This window comes from Synchiropus splendidus, chromosome 9, assembly GCF_027744825.2.
Source record: "Synchiropus splendidus isolate RoL2022-P1 chromosome 9, RoL_Sspl_1.0, whole genome shotgun sequence".
NCBI lineage: Eukaryota > Metazoa > Chordata > Actinopteri > Syngnathiformes > Callionymidae > Synchiropus > Synchiropus splendidus.
In genome coordinates this window covers 25,177,501-25,203,129 of record NC_071342.1, presented here as the reverse complement: position 1 = coordinate 25,203,129, position 25,629 = coordinate 25,177,501, and the positions used below count along the sequence as shown (strand labels likewise).

At 55.9% G+C, this 25,629-nt stretch overlaps 3 protein-coding genes across 6 annotated transcripts; all 3 read right to left on the bottom strand.

The window, feature by feature from the left end:
* Nucleotides 1-716: 716 nt before the first annotated feature.
* LOC128765012 (protein phosphatase 1 regulatory subunit 1C-like) lies at nucleotides 717-6,713 on the bottom strand. 2 transcript variants are annotated; one of them, XM_053875384.1, is made up of 5 exons: nucleotides 6,594-6,713; nucleotides 5,483-5,540; nucleotides 4,535-4,569; nucleotides 4,409-4,463; nucleotides 717-1,094 (listed from the first exon to the last, which is right to left on the bottom strand). In XM_053875384.1, exons 1-5 carry the CDS (start codon nucleotides 6,672-6,674, stop codon nucleotides 1,027-1,029), a joined length of 297 nt encoding a protein of 98 aa, XP_053731359.1. In that variant the 5' UTR covers nucleotides 6,675-6,713; the 3' UTR covers nucleotides 717-1,026. The 2 variants fall into 2 exon arrangements, with proteins under 2 accessions (XP_053731359.1, XP_053731360.1); XM_053875385.1 differs by lacking the exon at nucleotides 717-1,094 and adding an exon at nucleotides 1,629-1,964.
* A 5,511-nt stretch (nucleotides 6,714-12,224) lies between these two features.
* plekha3 (pleckstrin homology domain containing, family A (phosphoinositide binding specific) member 3) lies at nucleotides 12,225-16,679 on the bottom strand. 3 transcript variants are annotated; one of them, XM_053875208.1, is made up of 9 exons: nucleotides 16,547-16,679; nucleotides 16,187-16,448; nucleotides 15,187-15,303; nucleotides 14,962-15,111; nucleotides 14,506-14,627; nucleotides 13,489-13,593; nucleotides 13,378-13,421; nucleotides 12,921-13,015; nucleotides 12,225-12,716 (listed from the first exon to the last, which is right to left on the bottom strand). In XM_053875208.1, the coding sequence occupies exons 2-9, from the start codon at nucleotides 16,224-16,226 to the stop codon at nucleotides 12,610-12,612; spliced, it is 780 nt and encodes a 259-aa protein (XP_053731183.1). In that variant the 5' UTR covers nucleotides 16,227-16,448; nucleotides 16,547-16,679; the 3' UTR covers nucleotides 12,225-12,609. The 3 variants fall into 3 exon arrangements, with proteins under 3 accessions (XP_053731183.1, XP_053731185.1, XP_053731184.1); XM_053875210.1 differs by lacking the exon at nucleotides 16,187-16,448 and having other exon boundaries at nucleotides 16,475-16,670; XM_053875209.1 differs by lacking the exon at nucleotides 16,547-16,679 and having other exon boundaries at nucleotides 16,187-16,468.
* A 1,239-nt stretch (nucleotides 16,680-17,918) lies between these two features.
* On the bottom strand, nucleotides 17,919-23,129 carry LOC128764711 (gap junction alpha-5 protein-like). The gene is made up of 7 exons (XM_053874740.1): nucleotides 22,878-23,129; nucleotides 20,751-20,848; nucleotides 20,511-20,675; nucleotides 19,850-20,143; nucleotides 19,699-19,764; nucleotides 19,479-19,627; nucleotides 17,919-19,053 (listed from the first exon to the last, which is right to left on the bottom strand). The coding sequence occupies exons 2-7, from the start codon at nucleotides 20,817-20,819 to the stop codon at nucleotides 18,588-18,590; spliced, it is 1,209 nt and encodes a 402-aa protein (XP_053730715.1). The 5' UTR covers nucleotides 20,820-20,848; nucleotides 22,878-23,129; the 3' UTR covers nucleotides 17,919-18,587.
* Between the last annotated feature and the right edge of the window lie 2,500 nt (nucleotides 23,130-25,629).

Below are 25,629 nucleotides of genomic sequence, written 5' to 3'. Positions count from 1 at the left end.
CCGCGGTGCCACCTCTGACCTGAGAGACCGGAGCTGCGGAGGGGCGCCTGACCTCGGACCGTGGCTTCAGAGGTGAGCAACCCTGCCTAACAGCCGCCTCGTCCCTGCGTGCACCTGCAGACGCTGCGTGACGGTCACGTGACTACGCGTCTGGAACAAGAAGGTTTTGATCCGTGTTCCCTCATTTGATTCTCTGTTGAATACGACGAAACATTACGATCATTTTAAAATAAAAACTAGCTTGTACTTTTGCGTGAATACCGCAGGGCGCCGCACCAAGCAAAGCGGTCAGACTCGGTCCGCAGCTGATCGTGGAGGGAACCTTGCAGTCTGCAGGCTTCCATACCACCAGTCTCAACTGGAGGTCAGAATTGGACTCTGGAGGAAGTACCCCACCTACTGGCAGGCGACAACATCGGAGGCCCCACTTAACTGGAGCCCGCTGATCTTGGAAAACACCCTTCTCGTGTTGGCCCCGCCTCCGTGCTAGTAGCGCAAATATGACGCTGTTGTGTTGAAGCCTTGGGAAAAAGCAAAGCTTGGAGGGGTGGGAGTGCGACCCACCTCTGCCGGGGCGAGTGGGACTGGACTGCCACTCCGCTCCCTCCACTCTAGTTAGTAGCTAATTGTTCTGTCGTGGCTGGAGGACGAGGGTCCTATCCATGTTCATCACCTGTGGCTTGTTTGAAGGTCGACCAGGAAGCAGAGTGGTGCGACCTTTTCTTTCTTTATTAAAAAGACACTTCAGTCTGGACGGATGCTGCTGCATGTTCAACAACGGGTCACTGCGGCTGACCTTTGACCCGAGAGACGATGCGTGAAGTCTAGAGATGAGCGGGAGGGAACCCGTCAGAACAATGGTTGCTACTCCATCAGCCGTCTCCAGTTGTCTGTCACACCAAGGGTTTATTTGATCCGACAGCTGGGCTCACAAAGATCAAATGTATCTTGAATGAATCACAAGAAGGTACGCGTGTTGAGAGGGTTCTGGCCAGTAAAAAAGAGAAGTAACGGATGGTCTCTTCATCAGTTGTCGGCGTGCTGGGCCTCCTGCTCCTCCTCCTCCTCTTCCATCACAGAGCCGTCCAGTTTACCTGCGAACACACAGGGACGTCGGGTTAGCAGCAGGTGAGCAGGACTCTGAAGGTCAACATGTCACTTTCACTGGAGTCTAGTTCAAGTGTTGACGTGCTCCTGCGTGAGGAGCCAGAGCTGCACAGCCTTGCTGTCCGGGCCTCCGGCTGCTCCTGGCTAACACAGACACATGTTGCAGCACCTTCTCGGAGCAGAATCAGGGTTTGATGAATCTTGTCGTTCTAATGCTGAGAGGAAGTTGACCCCTCCACCGGCAGCACCCACACGTGGACCTCTTGAGTTTCCCGACTGACGACCCAGCTCTAGCTTTCCTTCTGAAACCTTGTCCATCTTAGAAGAAAGTATTTCTGAGCCTGAACTTGTGCTGCTGGCGCTGAGCCCCTCCAGGTTCTGGGTCATGTGATGGTCTTCCTCCATGCTGGATCCTTCCTGTCTGGAGAGGACCCGCCGTCCCCGGATGAGCTTGTCCCCAGCTAGAGGGCCCGACAGATGTTGAGATCAGAGATGGTGGAGTTCTTTTGAAAATGTTCAGTTGCAATCAGTCAGTGGGTTTGATGTATTTAGTGATAACAGATTCAAGGGAGTATCATGAAGAAGCGAGGGCTCATCTGGAGCCAAGTATAAACCCGCTCAGTTCAAGCCCTTCAAGCCACACGCACTGTTTGATACAGATGGCAGGAAAGTGGTGGCCAGCAGGGGGCGCCACCTCGTGGCCTGGTGAAGGAGCACATGATGCTGAGGGTGCTGCGGCCTGCCACCGAGCGCGTCGACCTCATTCAGAAGAGTTGCAGTGAGAGACTCACGAGTGGGAAGTTACCGGGAGACCGAGTCTGGACTTGCTGCTTCCTTTTTGAGGTCACGTGACAGGTCTGCGGAGGGGGGCGGGGCAGACACGGCGAGCACAGACAGACAGACAGACAGACAGACAGACAGACAGACAGACAGACAGGAGGAGAGTTAGTCGGGTTAGTCAGCTGGATGTGGGGGCGAGAGTCATGCAGAGGACAGAGGGATGGAACTGAACGCAGTGTAGCGGTGGAGACCTCCTGACCCGAGACTGAGTGGCGGCTGACGCGGCCTGAGGCAGAACAAAGCACCAGCTTGTTCCAGTCCAGGCCTTTCAGACCCGTTGCTTCTGCGGCGAGAACTAAAGCCGTGTGACTGGTCAACTTCTGCTTCTGGACCCTGCAGTCTTCAGGCTGCTCGCAGTCTCGCCCTGTGCTCTGGTCTCGGGCCCGGTGCTCTCCACTCGTGAACACTGGTGAAACATGTGTAGAGTCTCTTCTTCGTCAGTGGCACCGTCTGACAAACTGATCCAAAGTATTTACCGCCTGAACTGTCGCTCGCTCTCACTCCTCCCTCCTGATTGGCTAACAACAACCCTGCCTCATTCCCATTGGCCTCCTCCGGGCCGTTGTGATTGGCCCACAGTGAAGTGGCGGCGTGGAGCTGGGTCGAGATGGGGCTGGGTGGGCTGTCGGTGCCGCAGTGCGCTGCCCCCTGGTGGTGCTGCTCCACCCCTAGCTGAAGGTCTGAGGAGAGAAGAGAGCCTCAACACGCCAGCAGACGGCAAGCTTGATGGACACACAGTGAGAGGACTGGAGACATGGAGACATGGGGGGGAGGGGCTGTTAGAGATGTGATTCATGTGGACATGAAGGGAGCAGATGGGAGTGGAGGAGGCGGAGCCCTGACAGGAAGTGCTGCGAGAAGAAGCAGACATCTGTTTCTAGTCACAGGGGAGACGGTCGAACAGCTCTGCTGGGTCCGTCCCGGTGGAGGCCCCGCGTCAGAGTCAGGGACCGAGCGTCTGCTTCAGACAAGCAGATCTGAAGTCCACGGACGAGGAGCCACCCAGTGGCCAGGAGCAGTGATTGATGATGATGATGATGGTGATGATGGTGAGAAGAAAGAGCAGAAGGGAGAAGCTTTTTCACTCCACTTCTGATGAAAGTCCCTCCTCTGTTGCTTTCTGTCTCCCTCAGCTGAAAACACACCGACTCATGCTGTTGGCGGACGCACACACTGGGGCAGGATCAATAAGATGAAAAGCTTTTAGTGTCGTCACTTCCCAGAATCAAGCTGGGAAGCTCGGCAAGCAAGCACGCACACGCACGCACACGCACTCGGGCCCCCAGAAAGCTCTTCCCTGCTGCTCTGTCAACAGAGGGTCTCTGCCTGCTCATCCATTATTCAGCTGCAACACTGACATGAAGAGCCGCTGCACACACCAGCAGCAGGCTGGGCTCTAGTCCAAGTCTCTGGCTGATGACGGACTACCCTTCGCTGGTCAGCTGATTCAAATGGCAGCTGAATTTAAGACTTCTGTCCTTCTGGCTCAACAGTCCCAACGAGGCTCCTGACCACGTGTCATCTCCGCCCCTGACTTGAGGCCTTCAGCCGATTCTGGACCGTAGCTCGACCACGCTCCAGAATCGGGCGTCCATTCTCTCATGTTTTGCAGACGCCCCCCTAGTGACCCCGGACCTCCTCAGAGAAGCCCAGCTGAGCCGAGCGCCGACACCAGAGAGGGAGGTCACAGCTGCAGAGGAGCTGTTCGCGACCTCAACATTCCCCTCAGTCACGCTGTGGCTTCCCTTGGTCTGTGCAGCTTTAGTCCCTTCATCTGAGCTCACGTTCCTTCTCCAGCTCACTCTGTCTCCTGAGCCAGCAACTAGGTGTTGTACCGGAGAACTGGAAACCATCTTGATAAAGTCAGATGATCTGAGATGATCAGACCCACCCCCCCTCAGAGCTGGAGTGGGGCTTCACCTGGCTTGACCAGCCCCCGCTGCTCTTGGACTGACATCTTGGAAGCCTTTTCCCAGGTCAGGATAGGTTTACTTCATCGATCCTGAGCTGGGATGGACAGATGTGAGGCCGAGATCCAGTTGCAGACCCGGCTGATGACTGCAGTCATGACACGGTCATGACCCAGCTCAGTCAGCGGAGCAGCCGCTCTTCTCTCCGGGTGTCTGTCCTGAACACTCAGCCACGGCTTCATCACAATACGCTTTGGCTACAAAGGAGAACGTCAGCGGACACAGTGGACGCAGCGTCGGTGGACGAGCGCTGCTCTCAGCTGAGCTGAACCTCCACCTCACTTGGAATGAAAAGGCAGCGCAGTGGCAGGTGTGAGACACCTGAACTCAGGATGACACGGTCCTTTCTGTCAGCAGTGAACATGTTCACTAGTGTCTGCTCAGGTTTGGGAGCCGCTGCTGTTCAGTTGTGTGGAGTCTGAGACTGCTCTGCGTGTTCTCAGGTCCTGGCTGTGCGTCCCAGTGGAAGTGGAGCAGGAAACTGACTGTACCTTTGGCAGAGGGCGGGGCCAAGGTGCTCTGCTTCCTCTGGTTGGTGTGTGGAACCTGCAGCACAGGCACGGATCAGAAACAGCCCTGGGCTTCACCCCAAACATGAGCTCAACTTCCGCTCAGACCTGCGACTCGCTGCCGTCGTTCTGATCTCCAGCATCTGCAGAGAGAACAGCGGTGTTCAGGACAGGGCTCAGCTTGGTGCTCTGGTTTCTGCTGTGATCGACACTTGGACCACACACGAGGCGACCTCCTCGCAGCACAGGCGTCCATGTCGAGCTGTGCAGGGAGGTTTGTGTCGTTCCCCTGTGCCGCGGTCCCTGGCCTGCTCCTGGTCAGACGCCACTCCAGCCTCTCCTCTTTATCAAACCAGCCGTGCGTCTGAGAGTTTGTGTTCGACAAACACGTTCAGAGCTGCGATCGTGAACCAAAGTTCTCCTGGCTTACAGTGATGTCACCCGTCACCGGAGGCTGGAATCATGTAGGCTCAGTCCTGACAACTCAATACCTTTTTCAAATTCAAGTGAGGAGAAGCGAACAGCGGGTGGCAGCCGTGTTCCACAGCTGGCTCACACCACACACAGTTGGCGAGTGTCTCAGCAGTCATGGATGGAGATCCAGAAGACCACCTCTCCTCCGTGTCGTGGACCTGATCTGTTGTTTTGCCAGCTGACGCTCACATGACCAGCTGGCTCTGTGTAATGACCGGACTGCAGTTTGATGTCGTGCTGGACACACACACACACACACACACACACACACACACACACACACACACACACGATTGTATCTCCATCACCCTCTCCCCCTGAACCTAACCATCCAAAACACATGGCTCACCTCAACCAGACTGAAACCCAGTTCTTTAGAAGTCGTCACCCTCAAACTGTGGTTGAACCTTGTGGGCTCCAGCCAAGTGTCCCCACAAAGCAAAACGTCCCCACGAGGGCAGCTTGACAAGCTGAGCTCCACACGCACGCACCAGTCTGTTCAGTCTGACTCAGATCACTTGGCAGAAGCCCCGGCTCCACTCCAATACAGGATCCATTCTAACTCTGCTTTCACTCTCTTACCTGTCCCAGGCTGCCTGTAGATCTGGAGAGTGGCCGGAGTCGGTCGTCTTCTGCGGATCTGAGGTGGACACACAAACACACGCCTCATGTGAAGCACCTGTGTGACTGCTGATGTGATGGCAGTGAGGTGAGTGACTGGTCGACCCCTCGATGCCATGGCTGGTTTTGGCTGGCTCGGTGTGGAAGCTAGAAATGTTCTGAACCTTCTGAGGGTCTGGCTAGGTGTTCCAGTGCCTATAGGGGGCGCCCACGGAGCATGCCACTCCATCGGAACCAGCCACATGCCCACCGCAGGAGCCCGTCCAGGCTGAGACACAATGAGTCCCAATATTCCCAGCTCTGCTAAAGCCGTCCTTTCTTCTGGCTCCCACTGCAGCTGAAATGGCACCGTCCCACTGGAGGAATGCTGTTTGTCATGGTCACCGTCTGGTCAAACTCAGATGAAATCTGACAGAACTGAGCTGAGTGCAGTCTGCCAGACTTTGACCACCAACTCCTGAGTCCCTGAGCTTCATGAGAGCTTCCCTTCTGAAGCCACTGTCCACACGCGTGCGCGGACCGTCCCGAAGCCAAAGGTGTCCCTGACTAATCAATGGAGCAGCGACTTCCTGTTGTCAAATGAGATAACCCTGAAACTGGATACTGCTTTGACCAGCCTGATCTCAGGAGCCTTTCAGGTCAGAGTGACTCCACTTGCTGCGGTTCCTTCTCAGCTGGCTGCAGCTGAACTGGAGCTCCAGGTCTCCTCAGTCATGCGTCGATCAGCAGCCAGCGGTGTGGTATCGGAGCAGAACCCTTCCCCTGTGTCAGAAACCTCTCTCTGGAGCAGCTCCTGTGCAGTGGAGCGCCGAAGGTTTCTGAACGTGTTGTGATCTTCAAAACACTGCAGCGGAAGTGGCTTGAAATAGACGCGGAAACTGAAGCACAAGTGCTGCTCAAAACAGTCTCTGTTTTCAGAGCTGTCAGAGACGAGAGCTAGAAGCCGAGCTCAGTCTGCCGGACATGGTTGGGTCACATGACCACAGGCTCGGATTTCACCACAACACAAGAGTGCTCTGTGTACACATGCAGACCTGCACCCACGCCCGGACCACATCGCTCCCAGACTCACGTGTTCGGCAGCTTGAGGGTCCAGTTGTCCCTGCAGCGGAGGAACCGCAAACTGGATCTTCTTGGGACTGCTGGGCTCCATTCCTCCTGACTGAAGGGTCCAGGGCAAGACGGACGGACGGAAGAGGGAGGAGGGTGGGGAGAGAGTGTGGGCTGGAGGGAGTGGTCTTCTGTAGGCAGCCCCGTCCATTATGGCTAATTGACAGAGTGAAGAGAGGAGCAGAGCTGCGCTGCCTCCTCATGGCCTCGCGCCCGGTCTGGACTCCACTTCTGTAGATGCTGAAGGCCTCAGCTATAGGACGTCAGGCGCTGTGTAGCAGAGCAAACAGGTTTCGGTCGGCTCTCAACATGTTTAGTATTTTCGAGGACTCTCAGCTGCAAGCCCTGGGCCTTCTTCATGATGGAGGCGCCTCAGGTGGCCACCTCAGGAGCTCGTCCCCACAGTGCTGAGAGTGTGTGCAGCAGTCGCCAAAGCAATGGCTGACTTCACGGTCCTCAGTCCTGGATGGACCTGGACATCTGGAGACTCCCTTCCCTGACTCTCCTCCTGCTCACCGCGCTGTGTTAGAGGACCAGTTGCTCTGAGGTGAAGCCACACTGAATTGAAATTCATTTCCTGCTCGTGTGGTCATGTCGTCCCAAGTCCTTTGAACTGTTGCTCAGCTAAAAATAAAACTCCTCTCCGGTTTCCACCGCTCCGTCTTTTGAAAAGCGGCCCAGAGAGCGAGTGCAGGCAGGATCATGTGGAAATGAGCCGGACTTTAGGAGTTGTTTTTTATTGTTGTTGTTGAAGCTGCACCTCATCCAGTGTCATTCCCAGTGGCCTGCGCTGCTGCTGCAGGTGGCTCACCGTCTGTGAGGTCAGTGGGTGAACGCTGGCTTGACTTCAGCCGGGGAGTGCGCCGGGCTGCACTCCCTGCTGCCCCACCGCGTGGTCACGCAGAGCAATAAATACAGCTGAGTGACCAGTCACAGCAGACAGGACGAGGAAGTTCTGTGGGAGGAGTAAGTGTCAACAAATGAATCTGCCACCTTCAGGTCTGATGGTGACGGCCGTGTTTTGACTGATGTCTGGCTCAGTGGTTGGTGCATGGTTGGGATGTTTGCAGAGCACCTCATCAGTCCGTGAAGCCCCAGAAGTGTGCTGCCAACTGAAGCTGGACTCCCCATGGGAAGCCAAACGGGCAGGAGGAGAATGTTGTGCCACTCTTCGCGCAACAACACGTGCTTCACTTGTGCTGTCACCTGAATAAGGGCTCTTTCACTCCTGACCTCAGAGCAGCAGCAGCAGCAGCTCTCGGTGACATCATGGTCTGCTGGCTGCACAGATGGAAAGGCTCCGCAGTAACCAGGATACATGCAGCGACGCCTGTAGGTGGGACACACACACACTCGCGTGCACAAAGAGCCTCTTGTTGCTGCAGCATGAGAAACATTCTGTTTTCAGAGAGTAAAAACTCTGGTCCAATGTGTTTAATTCCCTCGCTTGTCCATGTTGGAGCATGTTGCTCAGGAGGCCTGGTGAAATGACCACTCACCTGATGTTGTGCCAAACCTTCGCTGCTACGGCTGCTAGTCCTGCTCTGTATTCAGATCATCTCTGATTCGATCATTACTACCATCTGCAGTTGTGACGTCTGCGACTGAAAGTGTGTCAGTGTGCCAGATTCCTTGTCAAGCAGGAGTCGGCTCCAGCTCTGGAGTGTCCTCCGTTACAGCCACAACATTAGGTGGGTGGTCAGAACCCTGAGTCGGCACATCGCATTGGAGCAAAGAAACATGAGAGTGCAATTCACTTCCAACACAAACATTACACATCATCATCATCATCAGGAGGAGGAGGAGGTGGCTGCTTCAAAATCCCAGTCAGGTGACCATTGTGGACCCGGAGAAAGGTCTTGGCTCAACTGCTGTAGGAAGCTTTGGCTCAAAGTGTCTGTGGAAGGTAGAGTTCTGCTCAGGTGACCCAAACATGTCCGGCAGGGTCAAGCTCTTCAGTGTCCGTCCGTCCGTCCATCTGTCTGTCTGTCTGTTGTGTTTGTGGGGGGGGGGGTGTCGGTCCGCCGGTCCGCCTGTGGCTGTCGTGCTCCTGTCGTCCAGCAGGGGTCAGCGGAGAGCATGCAGGGTCTCAGATGTGGATGGAGTCAGGCGAGGAGGCGGGGCTGAGAGAGGGGCAGAAAAAGGTACATGTTCAGCTTCATCTGTCTTCCACATTAGATGTCAGTTCCTTTCAGGCTCCTCATCTTTCCCTCAACCGTGGTGTCCTGCACCACCTCCTGCCCACCCCTCCTCACACTGTAGGTCTCCATCCTCCTCTCCAACCCCAAGCTAAACCTCCACCCCTCAGTCTTCAGCACCCAGCTGGCTGATCAGGAATGACTGCTCATCACACGTCGTCCAAGAAGATGAGCTGGAACTGGGCAGTCAAATGCTCCTCCTGGTGGAGTCAGCAGCTGTGAGAGACACAAGCATCTCCTCCCTGTGGAGCCCTCTGGCCATCCTCACTCACATGTCGGTGACGTTTCCTCCTCTGCTTCAGGAAACATTTTCAGCTCTGTGATGGCCTGCCCCGAGATGCTCTGCTCCTCTTCTGAGTCGGAGTCCTCTTCTGGTTCGGAGTCCTCGCTGGAAGCATCCGAGTCCTCGCACTTCAAGGAGCCGACCACCTTGGTCTCGTTGTAGCAGCCGGCGCAGCGAAACAGCCGCAGGTCAGCGATGGACGCCACCTGCAGACAGACGTGAGTCTGTTTCACTTCACCGTTGGATGGGAACGAGAGAGGAATCTTGAATAAAGGACCATGTTCTCTTGTGGAGCACCAGCATTGTGGAGCTGCGCTGGCAGAAGCCTTGCTGTCGGACCTGTCCAATCAAAAGACGACCTGTAATTCCACTGTTGGATGGCGCCATTGTTTCCATACTGACTGTAGCTCCCTGCCTCTCCGCTCATGCTTCCACCATCAGCTGCCCCCAGTGACTCTGCGACTGCCTGCAACACAAAGAACACAGCTGTGAAGATGGCATGCTGGACAACAGGTCCAGGTGTGGCTCGGCGGCGCATGCATCTGTGAGTGAGGTGAGCCCAGTCCAAAGGCAGAGCTCTGCGTCATCACGTTGTTGCTCTCAAACCCAGTACTGTAAATCTGTCCAACGGCTTGCTCCTCGTGCCGCTTCTGAGCTTTGTTGCACGCCGACACTGACGGAGCATCTGCATCACAGATGTTGCCTCAGCCAGCCTGGAAGTGAGCGGCAGAGAACATGGCAACTAACACGCTGGAGACCGAGCGCAAACTTGAGTCGGTGCCTGTGTTGGAATCTAGTGGGAGCTAGTCGTGAATGATCTGCTGAAGGCTGGACACACGTGAGAAGAGCAGCTGTGCCAGGATCCTCTTCAGCCGCAGGTAGGCCTGGGCCCAGTGCCGTCATATGTCACTCCTCATCCATGTAGCGCAGCCCCGACGAGTGGATCAACATTCCTCTGTGACGACACGGCAACATCCGCCAGTCCCTTCAAGCTCTGACTCGCACCGTGTTTGCTGCAAACTCCAGGTGGGAATCATCTGCTGCGGTGTTGAAAGGGCGGATACACTTGATCCCCTTTCATAAACAAATGACTTGCTTGTTTCCAGTTCATACTCTGTAATAACACTGTCATTACAGTGAACGTTCTGTCACTATTCCACTTTAGAATGATTAATAACTGGCTAATAAGCTGCTAATGCACACGTGGACGTGTAGTTTATTTATGGTAATCTGCTGCTAATCTGTTGTGGAACCCAAAACCATGAAGCAAGGCGAGGAGACGCCTGCTGCCGTGGCCTCCATCGTGATCACTGTAAGTCTGATTGGAGGATATTTGACTGTTACTTGTGCTTAGCGTTTCCCCACAGTCGCTGCATGTTCCGTGACCTGGACCTGCTCCTGCACCCTGGCTTCATACCACTGTGATTGCCTGGCTGGCCGCGTGCTCCGTCTACCCTCACACATGCCACCAGTGAAAGAGAAGCCAGCTTACCTCCGCGTCTCCTCGGTGTGGAAGCGGCTCCAGCCTCGCACGTCCGATCCTGAAGTGCAGGTGGGACATTCAGATCAGTGGGTCATCCTCAGCAGCTCCTGGCTCCTCTCTCACACACGCCCTCTGCAAACACTCGCACAACAGGATTATCCTGCAGAACACACACCGCCCTCGTGACAGTTGAGTCGTGTTGACTCAGTCATACGTGCTGGCAGCTGCATAAATCCAATTCATATGACTGAGCAAATAAACATTGGCCGGCAACCTAATTGTCAGAGTTGTTTGCAGTTTTTTTTTTTTTTATTTGTTTAGCTTGGTTTTCTTCCACCTCTGATTAGAAAACCTGTCACTCCTCACTGGACCCGCTGGTGTCTGTCAGCAGGGATCAGGATGTCATGAGGTGTCATTGGAGTGCTGAGACCTCAGGTGGAGTGCAGCGCTTGTCAGTTTGTCTAACCTCCACAGCCGTGTCCCCGGTGCCAGAGTGTCCTCGGCCTCACTCTCGCTGGAGCTCCAGGAGACCTGGGGCCAGCATGACCGGCACTGAGCCCACGTCAGCCGCCGGCCGGACTGCTGTTGACCCTGCTCACATGAATCGTGTGCGTTGAATCACCGGAGGGGAAACGGCTCAACGCGCGTCCAAGACTGGCGAGGTTCGGTCTAGTCCTCCTGCTGCACTGGTCAGCAGCACCCGTCGCTAGATGGGCCTCGCCACATGCCGCATCACCTGTGCACCTTCCTTCCAGAGCGAGCGAGAAAGACGTCTCTCTAGCACTGAGAGCGCCGGAGAAATCGCCTCATCGTGGGTGTTCTCCCCTGCAGGCGTGTGATCCTGGGGCTGTGGAGGCCAGCAGTCCCCCGTGAGTCTCACCTCACTGTGTTTCAACTCTATCTTGACTGAAGCGGGAAAACAGCTCAGTTTTCTACCACCGCTCGCACGCGTGTTTTCCAGAGGTTTGAAGTCAAAGTGACACAATAAACCTGAGAAACAGGAACTCGTTCAGACACATGTAGCAATGCGCTGCTTTATTCAAGGCTTTCTTCACGATGCTGTTCAGAGTCTGGTGCAACACAAGCACAGCCGCTGTAGATATGGAGCTGAAGTGAGGTGAAGCTTCGTGTCAAGGCTTGTTTTCTTCTTCACCACTCCACAGTCGGTGAGGAGGCCAGTGTTGAAGAACTCAACTGTCCTGACAAGGAGCCCCGAAGTCTTTTCTGACTGAGGACGACGGCCTCCGACTCAGAGGCCAGACGCTCTGCATTTAAAAATGCCGATGAGACGCTGGCTTATAGAGCCACTGGAACTAAACCAAGAGCGTCCTTGGAGATCACACTCCCTCAGGGAGCCAGGTGGAGCTCCCGATGACTCCCACGCCGCCTGACCTGGAGCAGTTGTCTTCACCGCAGAAGCGCCTTCTTTTCCAGCCTGGATTCTGAGGCCCATCATGAGCGAAGATTTCTGGATCTGAATTGTGCAACCAGCTCAACAGAGATTTTTTTTGGATCGTGATTGAGCTTCTCCAAACTCCAGAGTGATTTCAGGTCACAGAGTTTGAGTTTGGCAGGAAAGCACAGGGACATGTTCAAGGCAAATGAAGATGAACAACATGATCTCCAAAACAAGAGTCCACACACTCGGCTCATGTTGACAGGAAGCTGCCCGATACAATCATCTCACTCCACAGAGTTCTCCTTCACACTTGAAGCTGCACTCTGCAGCCCCACACCTTCACTCTGCACTGAGCTGCAAGCAAACACACACACACACACACACACACACACACACACACACACACACACACACACACACACACACACACACACACACACACACACACACACACACACACACACACACACACACACACACACACACACACACACACACACACACACACACACACACCATTTAAATCACTACTTCTGGAGGAACAAGGTGCTTGTGTTTGGCAGGTGTCTGGACTTGGTCCCAGCTCTCAGGACTGGTTCAGACGCTGCTTCTGGTTCAGATGGACAAGTCGGTGTCTGTGTCCGTGGGCGGAGTCTTTGGGCTCGCGCTGCCCCACTCTTCAGGGATGGAGCAGGAGTCGCTGTGGGGGCCGGCCAACAGACCTGCAGTAAACGGTGAGAGCCTTGTCACAGCACTGAGCAGAGAAGCAAAGAACATGGCCGTAATGACCAGACAGGAGAGACAGTGGAGTCTCACTCGTCAAGTCGTGATCTAATCCGCTCTCACAACACGGAGCAGGGATTACGGCGCGTACGCATGGTAAACACAGCCAGACTGAGGGACACGTGCGACCTCAGGCCACTTACGTTCCGAGTCGTAAACGGAGCTGTCCGAGCAGGTTCGGCTCCGTCGCTGGGTCGACCTCTGACCTCCAGTCAGGTACTCCTTCAGCTGGCCGGACCTTCGGTGACACAGAGGCAAGAGCGTCAACAGCGCCCGGAACACAGCAGCAGCCCACTGGATGAGCTCCTCTCAGCAGCATTTGTCCGTCCGCCACCTGCGCTGCGCTGCGCTGCTGAAGAAGAGAAGCTCCGAGGTCACAGTTAAAACGGGGCTGAGGCTGAAACAGAAGCAATATTCACCCCAACAACAAACCAAAGTGTTGCCAGTCTTGGAGCATGATGCAACCAAGGACCGAAAAACGTGGCTTAATGATGAACAATGCTGCCCCCGTGCGGCCAAACACGAGGCTCGCCGTCAACCGCCCCCTGCGCTTCTCCAAGCTCAGAGACTCGCCAGGCTCTTAGTCAGGGCTGAACTCACCGGTCGAAGCTGTAGGTCCCTGGGTGACTGATGGAGCGTTTCATCTGGACAGAAGAGCACGATCACGTGTTGGACACTCCTTCCAGACAGGAGGGGAGGGGAACGACTTACTCTCTCGGGGGGTCGCAGGTCAGCTGTCAAGCTCTGGTTAGCCAGCGTCATGCATTCCTCCAGAGTCCTGAGGAAGGTGGCACAGGTGGCACTGAGGAGAAACACCTGCGGAGGCAAACCACGCAGCGTTCAAGACCAAGTCCAGCTCAGAGGCACTTTCATTCCTCCACTTCAGAGCGAACAGGAGGCCGCGCTGCTGCAGAGCAACTCTCCGGACGTCACTGGAGCCGCTGCAGAGCAACTCTCCGGACGTCAGTGGAGCCGCTGCAGAGCAACTCTCCAGACGTCACTGGAGCCGCTGCAGAGCAACTCTCCGGACGTCACTGGAGCCGCTGCAGAGCAACTCTCCGGACGTCACTGGAGCCGCTGCAGAGCAACTCTCCGGACGTCACTGGAGCCGCTGCAGAGCAACTCTCCAGACGTCACTGGAGCCGCTGCAGAGCAACTCTCCGGACGTCACTGGAGCCGCTGCAGAGCAACTCTCCGGACGTCACTGGAGCCGCTGCAGAGCAACTCTCCGGACGTCACTGGAGCCGCTGCAGAGCAACTCTCCGGACGTCACTGGAGCCGCTGCAGAGCAACTCTCCGGACGTCACTGGAGCCGCTGCAGAGCAACTCCCCGGACGTCACTGGAGCCGCTGCAGAGCAACTCCCCGGACGTCACTGGAGCTGCGCAGCTCATCCATGCTGTCGTCAGCTGACCTCCAAGATAGCAGGGTTCCAGTCAGGGCTGTACCGGCACCACCGCTCGGCTTCCTGACGTGAGGAGCAGGTGAAGCAGAAAGTTCTGCAGCATCCGACCCAGGACCTCAATGGCCCTGACTGACGATCGTCTCCAAGGCTCTGCTCTGCAATTCCTGCTGGACCTGAGGGCGCACGACCTCTTCCAGGAGTTGCCGGTTCAGTTCCCGGTCCCAGTCGCACTGCCCCCCACTGGCACAATCTTCACACGAACAGCTTGGCCAGGTCACTGCTGACCACATCAAGAATGAGAGGTGGCGTGGTGAGTTGTGTTACCTCGGAGGTCGGCGAGGTCGCCATGTCCGTGCTGCTCTGGGATTGGATGGTTTCCACCTGCTGCACCAGGAGGTCACAGTAGAGACGGAGTTCTGACATTTTGGTCTTCAGACACTCTGGACCTGAGAAGAGACGTGAGACAGCAGTGTTGATTCAACTCTAACCTGAGGATGATTCAGGTCACATGAAGCTGAAAGGCAGACCCCAAGGAGCCACGATTACCGTCTTCCAGTAAACAACAGTTGTGTGTGGTGGTTGCAGCCAAGGCCCTGCTGAACCTCAAAAGTGCTTCAGTGCCTTTGAACATTTCAAGACGACTGACTTCAATGTTCAAAATGTTGAATATTTTGTTCCATAAACCCATGAAAATCAGATGAAATATCTGTAGAACATGACGAGTTATCTCACTTTCTCAATAGCTAGAATCATCTGCACTAACACCGGGACATCTTGTACCTTTGTGTTTGTGGGTGTCTAGTGTTCCAGCTTTGGAGGACCCCAGCGCCACCAGCCATCTCTGCCTCTCCGCTGCATTCACTGCTCGCACATAGAAGTGCTGCTCGCCTGGAATGATCAGCTCCAGCCGCGTGGGGTCCGTCGGATGAACTGCAACCCAGGCAAGTCTGTTAGGAAGTGCTGGAGGAGGGCTCATTCGCTCAGAAGCAGGAAGTGTCCACTAACCCTTGATGTCACACACGGACATCTTAATGGAGCCTTTGCTTCCTTTGCCAACATCATCCTCACTGTCGTAGTAAGAGATGACACCGTTCTCCAAGACAAACCAGCGCGGCTGCCAGCCTGCGAGGGCAAGAACCGGATACATCAGTTCTGAAGACGGCTCTTACTATTCATGAAATGTACGGGAAGGAGTCAGAGAGGAAGATGCTCTTTTCAGGGAACGTGGTGGAGGAAGAGTGTTAGATGTGGAAGTAGCCAGCAGCGGAAGGAGCAGACAAGCAGAGCTCCATGGATGAGATCAATGAGGATATGAAGAGGGTGAGGGTGGGACCCGGGAGGATAGATGAAGGTGGACCCAGTCCAACAGCCACGAGTCAAAGTGCAATGTTGCTTAAAAACATGTTTGAGCTGGAGCCTTAGTGTAGGCGCGTCGGCTCAGCGACCCCTTCAGTCCCCAGTGTTTGGGGACAGGATTGACCTGCACGATGTGATAACTTGGGCCGAGACTTTGTCTCGTAAGGAGAGAGACTGGCCTTGTTTGTGGACAGCTATTGTCAACAATGTTGTTGTCAATAATAATGCTGCCGTTACCCATGTCATGTGAAGCGGGAGACTTCACGGTCCGTGCTTGTTGTTGTTACACACGTCTGGGTTTGCCTTCCTTCCACCTTCTTCCTAACGGGGAAGAGCGGAACGTCGTTCCTTGGTGACGCGTAACGTCCGCATCTGTGGATGGACGGGCCACCGAGAGGCTCTGAACGGCACTTCTTCCTTCATGGTTCAAATGGACTCGCAAGTGTCTCTAGCGAAGCAGGACGCCCCCGCTCCACACGGTGCACTTTTCAAGAAAGACGGTTCAAAGCATGCTCAAGCTAGCGTGGCCTCAGACTCCCAGACGCGAGTGTTTCCAACTCGTGCTCCCGTGAAGTGACGTCACACTAGCCTCCGAGTCCGGTCTCCAGTCGCAGTGAGCCGAGGGCGACATGTGAAGACGGTGCCTCACCAGTCATGTAGTTGGTCCACTTGTGCAGAGTGCCTTCCATGTTCGGCCGCGCTGTTTCCGGCTCTCTCTTCTGGCGCGGGATAGCTGGGAGCTAGCTAGCTTAGCTCAGCTCAGCTGGAATGGAGCGTCCATCCAAACAGCTGGAGCATGTCGCGCGACGGGCTTGGTGTGCGGACTGAGAGTCACCGTCAGCGGGGCCGAGTCATGTGAGGTTGTTTAGGGAAGCCGGGGGACTCGCCAGGTGTGTCGTCCGCTCGGTCAGCTGATGGAGAAGAAATGTCAACAAACCTGCTGCTGGACGGTGTCCGGCAGCGGACAAGTTCAGCCACGCCGCGATTCTTCCTCCTTCACGTTACCAACCTCGAGTCACCGCAGGAGTAACGCCGGTCATCGTGTTGTCACTGGGTTGTGTTTGTGTCGCTCAGGAATGATATGAAACTGTGGGCTGCAAAAGTTACGTCAAATTCTGAAGAATGAAGGTTGTAGTTTTGATTTTGACCAGAGGGGGGCAGTGGTGTTTGTCAAAGCGCGTGCGGCGCTCGACTGGACTCGGTCCCGCTCATGCATCAGTCTAACGTGCTCGTGTCACATTCTGTCTGAAAACTAGTCGATGGGAGTCTCAGTGATGCTGTTTGTCATGATGTCTGGAACAAGAGGAGAAACACAATGGTTACGGTGTGTTTCTCTCTTTTCAAAAAACAAATCCGCACACGCTCTGTGTCCGCAGACACCGTGGCTGATTTCCTTCCCCTCCTGAACGTTTGAGCAGACGACCCCAGCAAGGTCGTCTTCTGCCCTGCGGCCCAGTGTCAGTGCTTCCTGACAGCTTCTTGAGTTAGTTTGTCAGATGGAGACAGACTGACTGAGGCTTGCGGGCAGAGGCATGACTTTCTCTGTTTCATAACGATGAGCAGGCAGAAGGATATGATGATGATGAAGACGCAGCACCGTTCACAGTGTGCACTGGTCATCCTATGTCTGAACTGTGCTGCTGATGAGGAGACTGAAGCGGCAGCTTCAGCTTGACGCGCCTTTGAAACCAGGAGCTGAGAGTCGGAAACGCGACTCTCTCCCAGCCCTTCTGTGTTTTGATTTTTCCCAAACATTCCTGCTGTGTTTTCAGCTTCTATTTTCGAACCGTCCCTTCGACAATGATGCCAGTGTGAGAGTCGCTGTGGGAACGCGCTATTTTGGTCGCCCCGCTGGAGAGATCATCTGTGGCTTGTTTGGTGCTCACATGGTCCGTTGGGACACTTGAGGCCATGATGTACAGTGCTTCTAATGGAGCTGGAGGTTCGATGGTGGGAAGGAGCCACCATGCTTGCTTTGGACCCAGCCTCACTGTGGCTCAGGATGGAGGAGGGGAAGCTGGAAGGTCAAGAGAAGAGACGTGGGAGGTCACCCCGAGGCGTCCAGTAACTGGGTCAGAATCCAGCACAGTGCCTTCTCGTTGGTCACCCTGGTGTGGTCTCCACCGGCTGGTCCACCTCAGAATCCTCGATTAGGTCTCGGCGACTGAGCTTTTAAAGCCTCTCTTGGACTGACCCCTGAAATGCTGACCCCCGACAAACCAGCCTGGACCCTCGCATCCTCTGCTGGTTCTGGAGCCTTGCCCCTCACTCAAGGCTTGAATCTCTGGACTGAACCACCATGAATGCTGTGCTATCATCAGTTAAACTGATGATGTTTCCCCAGAGAGTCCAGCACATACTCCCTTGTCCGTCTTGTCCGTTCTGATTCTGTTTCCTCCATCCAGATCGATGTGACGTTGCCTGATTTTCAGTTTCGCCGAGCGCTGGTTTTACAGAACGAAGCTCAGGAGTAGGACCTGAAGCCTCCTTTCTGCACGTCCATGCTGGACCTTCTCAGACCAGTTGAAACGACACAGATGAAGGGCCGGTTTATTTCGACTGCACTTTATATCCGGTACATGGAAAGAAACTGCTGGTGGTGATAGTGCCGTACGTCAGTGTCTCATCTTTCAGCCTGCGCTGCTGTCATGTCTGAACTCTGAGAGTCGGTGCACAGACGCTGGTTTAAACAGACACAAGGACACTCGGATGTTTAGCTCAACTACAGGTAAAACTCATAACAGCTAGGAAAAAACATGCAAAGGCTCCTCTTCACTGAGAAAAAGTCCAGGTTTCCCCTTTGACACGTGTTTGGTCCCACAGAGATCCAGACGACGCGGGCACAGCGCCAGGTCCTGGCTGATGTGAGAAGGAAGCCAAAGTCTCGACCTCATGACGAGTTGGAACGTATGTCTGCAGTCTTTGGTTCAGCCATCAGCGTCATGAGATCTGCCTCCGCCCCCGCAGTGTCCGCGGCTCCTCTCCGTCTCCGTACGTTGGCCGAAACCCAGAAGACGCTCTGTGACCCGTCCGTCGCAGGCGGCCTGATGTCATATGGCGAGGTCATCTGCCCTGCGGCTGCTGGCGCCGCTGGCTCTGCTGAATCGGCGCTTGTCCCTGGGACCGACCTGCGGCCTGTCGGCCGCGCTGCCCTGCATCTGGAGGCAGGCGATGTCCCTGCCCCGGCTGAAGCAGCTCAGCTCCGTCCTCAGGTAGTCGGCCTCGGGCGGCGGCGCGCTGCCGGGACTGGGCCAGGCGGGGGCGTAGCAGCTCATCTGCAGCAGCTTCTCCTCCTCCACCGCAGTGGCCAGTTTGTGCTGCTCCGTGGCCAAGTTCTCCGAGTTCTGCTGGTTTGCCAAGCGGTGGTTGGGAAATGGGAGGGGCAGGAAGTGCGGCGGCCCCATCACGCACTGGTTGAAGTCCGGCGGCGGGGTCGATGGTGGCGGGGGGGACAGAGACAGCGGGCGGGCCAGGGAGGCGGCTTTGGGAGAGACAGACCTCCTGGAGAAGAGTCTCCTGCCAACAGGAAGGGCTTTCAGTTCAGAGCACCTCAGCACTGGACACAACACACTCGAAACACAACACTGAGTGATGCTGATCTCCACAAGTCTCAGCAGTGAAGGTCGACACCAAGGCCGGGACTAGACTCTTGGCGTTGCCTGTCGAGCACTGGCTCATTGGGGTGATGAAGAAGAAGAGAGTTAAATCTTGGTGACCTAATAACACGAGGAACTGAAGCTCATGAAAGATGAGCTGAGAGGTTTCTCAGCAGCACCGGATCAAGGTCTCCAGTCAGATAGAGCCACACTGCTGTGGTTGGAGGCAGGAATCAGTGCTTTGTGTGAGGAACTTCTGTTGATGGTGTGTTTCTTCCTCTTCCCCCAGGTTCATCTCCTCGGTCTCTACGTGAACCCGCCAACACCAAGGCTGTGTGTCCCTACCTGCAGCAGTGTCTCCAGGCCAGATGCTGCAGCTCCAGCACGCTGAGGACCAGGGAGACCGCCGACACCGCCAGCATGAAGACGATGAAGACGTTCTTCTCCGTGGGTCTGGACACGTAGCAGTTGACCGGGTGGGGACACGGCCAAGCCTGAGGGGACCAGAGACGCGGTGAGTTCTGGCTGGGCGCGGCTCACTTCTACTGACAAGGTGAGTCCGCACCTTACAGACGTAGAGAGGGTGCAGGAAGATGCCGTACAGGAAGTACTGCAGGCACAGGAAGACCACCTGCGTGGACACCACACAACCCTAGGTCACTCACACTCCCCCAGCGCCCTCCCCCCAAAGCCATCGGCTTCTGAGCAGCACAAACCTCCATGATGCTCCTGATGAGGATGCTCAGCACGTAGGTCTGCAGCAGCGCCCCCTTCAGGCGCACTTGTCCCGAGGACATGCCGTCCCTCTTCTCCTTCTCGTCCTCCCTTTCTCCTGCCATCCCTTCCTTCTCCACCTCTCCTGTGTCTCCTCCCCCGGGGTCGTCTTCTCTTCCTCCCCCCCCCTCCTCCTCCTCCTCCCTGCCCCTCCTCTTCTCCTCTCGCCGGACCGTGTGCATGGCGTGACCCATGTAGATCAGACTGGGGGTGGACACAAACACGATCTGCAGCACCTGGAAAGTGACCCACAGGTTAGGAGTGAAGGCCGAGTCGGTTTGAGTCACTGACTCTGAGACTCTGTCTGTTGACTCATGAAGGTGGAATCCGTCGTGTGTGTTCAGATTTGACTCAAGTTCAAATCTGTGGGGTCCAGAGTGAGAGGTGCCCTCACACTGGCCCCACACTGGTGTGGACTCGCTCACACGCTATGATCTCCGCGTTTTGAACATCCTGTTCCAACAGCAGAAGCGGCTCGGGGCGTCTGCAGTTGGCAGCCAGATTTCAGGGATGTTGGCCGTCAGTGGCTCGATGTTGTGCTCTGTACTGACAGGTGACGGGAAAGCTGGGTGGGAGGGTGTTGGTCTGGTCCCACAGTCGTACCCAGTATCGTATGTGAGCGATGGGGAAGGCTCGGTCGTAGCAAACGTTCTCGCAGCCGGGCTGCTCCGTGTCGCAGTTGAAGTCCTCCTGCTCGTCGCCCCACGACGACTCGGCTGCTGTGCCGAGGACCAGGATCCTGAAGATGAACAGGATGGTGAGCCAGACCTGTGCAGAGGAGAGTGCAGCCGTGTGAGGTGTGCCGCCACTGGGCTTCTTGCTCAGCCGCAGCTCCAGCGATACCTTGCCAATAGACGTGGAATGTTCTTGAACCTCCTCCAGGAAGTTGCCCAGCAGACTCCAGTCAGCCATCGCTGGTCAGATGGTCCTCAGAGGTCCTCCTGAGGACGAGAGAGCAGAAGCCAAGGTGAGTGCTGGAGTCCTGCTGAGGCTAGAAAGGAGGGAGGCTTTCTGAACCTTCACGGCTTTTTGTTGAGCTGATGAGATCTAATGGAAATTGAGGAAGTGGTTGGGTGTCGGTGTCTGAAGCCCTGGAGGGCCGCGTGGAGGGGCCCGCGCGGAGGGGCCCGCGCGGAGGGGCCCGCGCGGAGGGGCCCGCGCGGAGGGGCCCGCGCGGAGGGGCCCGCCCGCGCGGAGGGGCCCGCCCGCGCGGAGGGGCCCGCCCGCGCGGAAGGTCGCTCTCGACTGTGCTGGAACTGGAAGCAACCCAATTCCAGTGTTCATTGATGGGATTTTCCGGCAGATGTTTGTTTCTTCACGCAGTGTGATGTAAGAAGGCATCTCTGAGTCTTCAGTCTGACAAATCAAATGATGGTTAATAACCGCAGAGCCACACACTGACGCAGAGATTAGCGGATGGAAGCTGTGCCAGTGTGAGATGTGGGCCGTGTGACCCTGGACCCAGCCCGAGCCCAAGCCTTAGTTTAGCTGTCCTCTTGGTTCCCAGAGCCCCGTCTGGCTGTCCGTCCCTCTGGAAGGAAAACTAGACTTCCTCTGCCAACACACACACACACACACACACTGTTTGTATTGCTCTCCCTGTGGGGACATTGTGAGGTTTCTCATTGCCGTCACCCTTTCCCCAGCCTCTCCCCCTAAACACATGGCTCACCTGAACCAGGACTCTGGATCAGACTGTGACCCGATTGTAGTCACCTCCTGATGTTTGAAGTCTTCTTCCTCAAATTGGGTCTCCAGTCCGAGGCAGTATAAACACGCCCCTCTCCTCCGCCCAAACACACACGAACACACACGGATGGTCTCATCCATCAGCACACACTTATTTTTATCCATGAGAAAAGTCTGCTGCCATGGAAGGTTTGATGTCCTGATGGATGGGTGGATGGTGGAGAACCAAGCGCAAACATGGATGGGAGGAGGTCAGGAACAAGAGGAATAATGAAAGAATAAAAGGTTAAATGAAAAAAACAAACTAGATGAAGGAAGAAGGACTAAACCTTCAGAAGCGAACCATAATGGATGACATGAGCAGGAGGGAGGAGAAGGAGTGTGGTGGAAAGGTGGAAGAAGGCAGGCAGGAGAGAAGGTGAGCAGGAGCGCTCCACACGTCATGGAGAAGGAAGAGAAGGAGGGGAGAGCTTCCTGCTCCTCTGCTGGGAAGCTTCAGTCAAAGAAGGTTCCAGGAGGAACGTCTGCTTGAGTGAAGAGAAGGAAGGTGCAGGTGGAGAGGTGAGGAGGCCAGCAGCAAGACAGCAGCCATTCTGAGAGCAGCGAGACCAATTCTCTGAGTTACACCTACTTGTGAGAACATTTTGCTTCGTGGGGACCTTTTAAGCCTCAAGTCGCTGCTTCCGACAAACTAACGGGTGATTCCAACTGTGTTCCAGTCTGGTTCAGGGGGAGAGGCTGGGGAAAGGGTGATGGCCCGGAGAGGTCCTCACAAGGACAGAGAGACGAGTGAGTGTGCGTGCAACGGCAGCACAGGATGCTGAACAATAAAGAGTGCTGTGTACAGGGCGCACGCACGCACGCACACGCGCACGCACGCACGCACACGCGCACGCACGCACGCACACAGAGCAAGAGAGGGGTCAAGAGAAAGTCTATACGAGGAAGTGATATTGTTATGAATTGTGACGGGAGCCTCACAGCAGACAAGTCCAACCATGGCAGAAGCTTCTGGTTTGCTCAGACAGCGTCAGGTTCTCCGCGTCTCTCTGTGTTGCCCGTCTGCAGTGGTCAGTGGCGCAGGTGAGTGAAGCGCGCAAGTGAATCACGCAGCTGTCGCGACGACGTGCCATCACCATTCACCTCTGTTCCCACTGCAGGCCCGCATCGCCACGGCAACTCCCGGTGGACTCGGCAGAGCCAGACCCACCCCCCACCATCCGAGCCTCCGGGTCCCTCACGGCTCGGCAGCTGACTCGGATAGCAAGCGTGTTTCCGTACCTGCTGTGCTGAACTCTGAGCTGCAGCTGAAGTCCAGTGGTTCTCACTTTAGAAGCCTTGTTCCGTCCACTCTCGCGTGGTTCCGGGTGGCTGAGTGGCTGCTGTGGAGGAGCGCAGAGGTCAGACACCTGCGGAGCGGCGGGGAGGCCAGACTGTGGCGGGGAGCAGACAAGTTTGTGTCCAGAGGTCTGCAGTGGAGCGAGAGTTTAGTACCAGTCTCTCTGGCTCCCTCCCCCTCGCTCCCTCCCACATCCCCAGAGGAAGCGGCCCTGGTGCCGAGCTGCCTGCTGCTCAGGTCCCATGTATGAGCTGGAGTGTTTGTGGTGTCTGGCATCTGAAGGAAGTCTAGTATTGTGCCGGGACACAATAGCTGCAGGTCCAGCGCTGCCTTCCTCCCTGTGGCTCCATTCTTCTCCAGTGTCGCCCTCTTCCCCTCGCCAGGCTCTCATGGAAGCAGGAGGCCAGACTCGGAGTGGGATGTCCACCACACTGCTCCGTTGTTGTCGGCGGTTGCTGTGGCACACGGGACCCTCCAGCCCAGAGCGTGCGAGTTCATGGACTCGTGGTTTCCTCCCGCTCAGACCACATCTTCTGTAAAGTCCCTGGAAGCTAAGCTGTGAGCCCCGAGAGCCTGGTGTCTCAGTGCAGGATCATAAAGTATGATAAGTTACAGTGGCTCGTCTTGTGACTCGCCATTTATGATCCTGGCTGCGCGCACTGGGTTCATCTGGATCCCCTCCTCACTCCACTGAAGCTTGAAGGACCCAAGGAGTCCCCAAGCCACCACTGGCCTCAGGTCAGAAACTGTGGTGGAGTCAGAGGCCTCAGACCCACGTGCTCTCTGAGGGACACAGCTGCAGAGCCCGAGCTCCCGCTGAGAAGGTCTCACACGCCCCGGGCTCCTCAGCAGACCACAGGCTTCTGATGCCCTCTGCCTTGCTGCTGGTCTGAAGGGGTCCAGATGTTGTCCAGAAACAACACGGAAGCCTCCAACTCTCACTGGTTCTCCTCACATGATCTGGACGCCGGTGGGTCTGTGCTCACCAGCAGGAGGCTCATGGAAGCACCCAGAGGAGCATGGATCAGATCCTCATCGGATCAGAGGCCCTGCTGTTGCCCTTCAATCATAAGCACTAGCATTCCACGCTTCAGTCCCATGTGTCAGGTGGTTCATCTTTACCTGAGCGCTGCTTGCTGCGGCGTTGTTTCCTGACCCACTGCTCTCCGTCTGAGGCCACAGCAGCCGGACTGTGGCCTCAGACGGCCCCAGTGAATCTGGCACCAGCACACTTTGATGGCCGGATCCGGCCACGTACTTGGCCACCAGTGTTTTGTTCCTCTCAAATGAGAGCGAGGCTCCTGCGGGCCATCGCCAGCGCTCCCACATTCATTAGCCGTGGCCACACCATGTGACCGTGACGGCCGTGACCACAGGCTGTGCTCCTCATATGAGAGAAGGCTTCAGACCGTGGGCCCCGGGTCCTTCTGACGGGCCATGCCGGGACCCTCGGGTCTCTGGTACAGACTCCGCCCACCGCAGACTGATGGCTCCTGAGTGCCGGCCTCAGGAAGGCTCCGGTCCACCGTGAGGTGGCCCGCCCTCATGGACCCGCAGCAGGCATCGGTTCTCCAGATCAAATGTCTGACAGGAAGATTCCTTGCTTTGCTCGAGTGTTGAGCACAGCAATGATCTGACCGTCTTCGGCGTGAGACCGATGTATCTGCCCGAGGTTCGGTTGGTCTGAGGCAAAGGTCTGGAGAGTGTCCGACCTCTCTCTGACTCGTGTTGCTGACGTTGGACCCACACTCCTGGCGACACGGACCTGCTGTTCAGCTGCATCAGCTGGGATCATGGAACCTGCAGGTCCCTCCGGGTCGGGGACAGATCCTGACCCGGATCAGACTTGAAAGCCTTTGAGGAGCAGTGGGCCGCAGTGACGACGCTGGCTCACGCCTCCCTCCCGCTGCAAGAATGGAACCATTGTGTGGGTGGAGAGAAGCGACGGCTCGTGCTCCCGCTGTCGTGGATTCAGCAGGAGAGCAGGTACAGGACAGACACGTGAAGTCAAGTGTGAGCTCCCTCAGCTCAGTGATGGTGAGGAGAACCAGGCAGGCTGAGCTGTCTGAAGGATCTCCTGAAGATGAAGGAACCTTGGCTTGTTCCTTTGAGCTCAGAAGCTGCTGTCTGGTGCTGAGTTTGGCTCCTGGACCTCCAGCAGCCTCTGGATCACCTCACACTCGCCTCACAGGGAAGGAAACCTTCAACACTGTCCCAGCTCAGAGATCTCCTCAGTCTCTGGTGTCAGAGTGATAACCAGCTCTGCGTCTCACTGGGACCACTGCTCTCAAGTCATGAGCTTGTGCTGCTCTTCTGGCTCATCCGAGTCAAATGCATGCCACCGACTCGAACACCTTCTCAGAGGAACGTGGACCTTCTCGTGTCCAGATGTGAGACACGTCTGGACCTGAACAGCTGGGGGCGTGGAGCTGAGCTGAGCTGAGCTGAGCTGAGGTGAGGTGAGCGTCTGTGCTTCGAGATCCACCTCAGCAAACATGATCCACGACACCAACTGCTCATGCTCAAATGAAAAATGCCTTTTAAAAAAAGCAAAGAAAAAAAAGCAACATGTGATCTGTGCTTCAAAGCTGAACTTTGAAAGAGAAATTTCCATCCCGTCCCCACAATTGATCACAGCTAATAATCGGGTCTTTGTCTTCACAGGCCCAACACGCTCCGGGACAAGAGAGCGTG

Bases quoted from the DNA above. Each gene is read 5' to 3' on its own strand.
- LOC128765012 (XM_053875384.1), bottom strand. From the start codon at position 6,674: ATGGAGCCCAGCAGTCCCAAGAAGATCCAGTTTGCGGTTCCTCCGCTG. The intron at 4,570-5,482 runs GTAAGAGAGTGA...TTCTCTCTGCAG, and splicing joins CTACAGGCAGCCTGGGACAG to ATGCTGGAGATCAGAACGAC. The intron at 4,464-4,534 runs GTCTGAGCGGAA...CCTGTGCTGCAG, and splicing joins ACGACGGCAGCGAGTCGCAG to GTTCCACACACCAACCAGAG.
- LOC128764711 (XM_053874740.1), bottom strand. From the start codon at position 20,819: ATGGCTGACTGGAGTCTGCTGGGCAACTTCCTGGAGGAGGTTCAAGAA. The intron at 20,676-20,750 runs GTATCGCTGGAG...TCCTCTGCACAG, and splicing joins ATTCCACGTCTATTGGCAAG to GTCTGGCTCACCATCCTGTT. The intron at 19,054-19,478 runs GTAGGGACACAC...TCCTGTTGGCAG, and splicing joins GCCTGGAGACACTGCTGCAG to GAGACTCTTCTCCAGGAGGT.
- plekha3 (XM_053875208.1), bottom strand. From the start codon at position 16,226: ATGGAAGGCACTCTGCACAAGTGGACCAACTACATGACTG. The intron at 13,594-14,505 runs GTAACACAACTC...TTGCCTCCGCAG, and splicing joins CGACCTCGCCGACCTCCGAG to GTGTTTCTCCTCAGTGCCAC. The intron at 13,422-13,488 runs GTAAGTCGTTCC...TCTTCTGTCCAG, and splicing joins ACCTGCGACCCCCCGAGAGA to ATGAAACGCTCCATCAGTCA.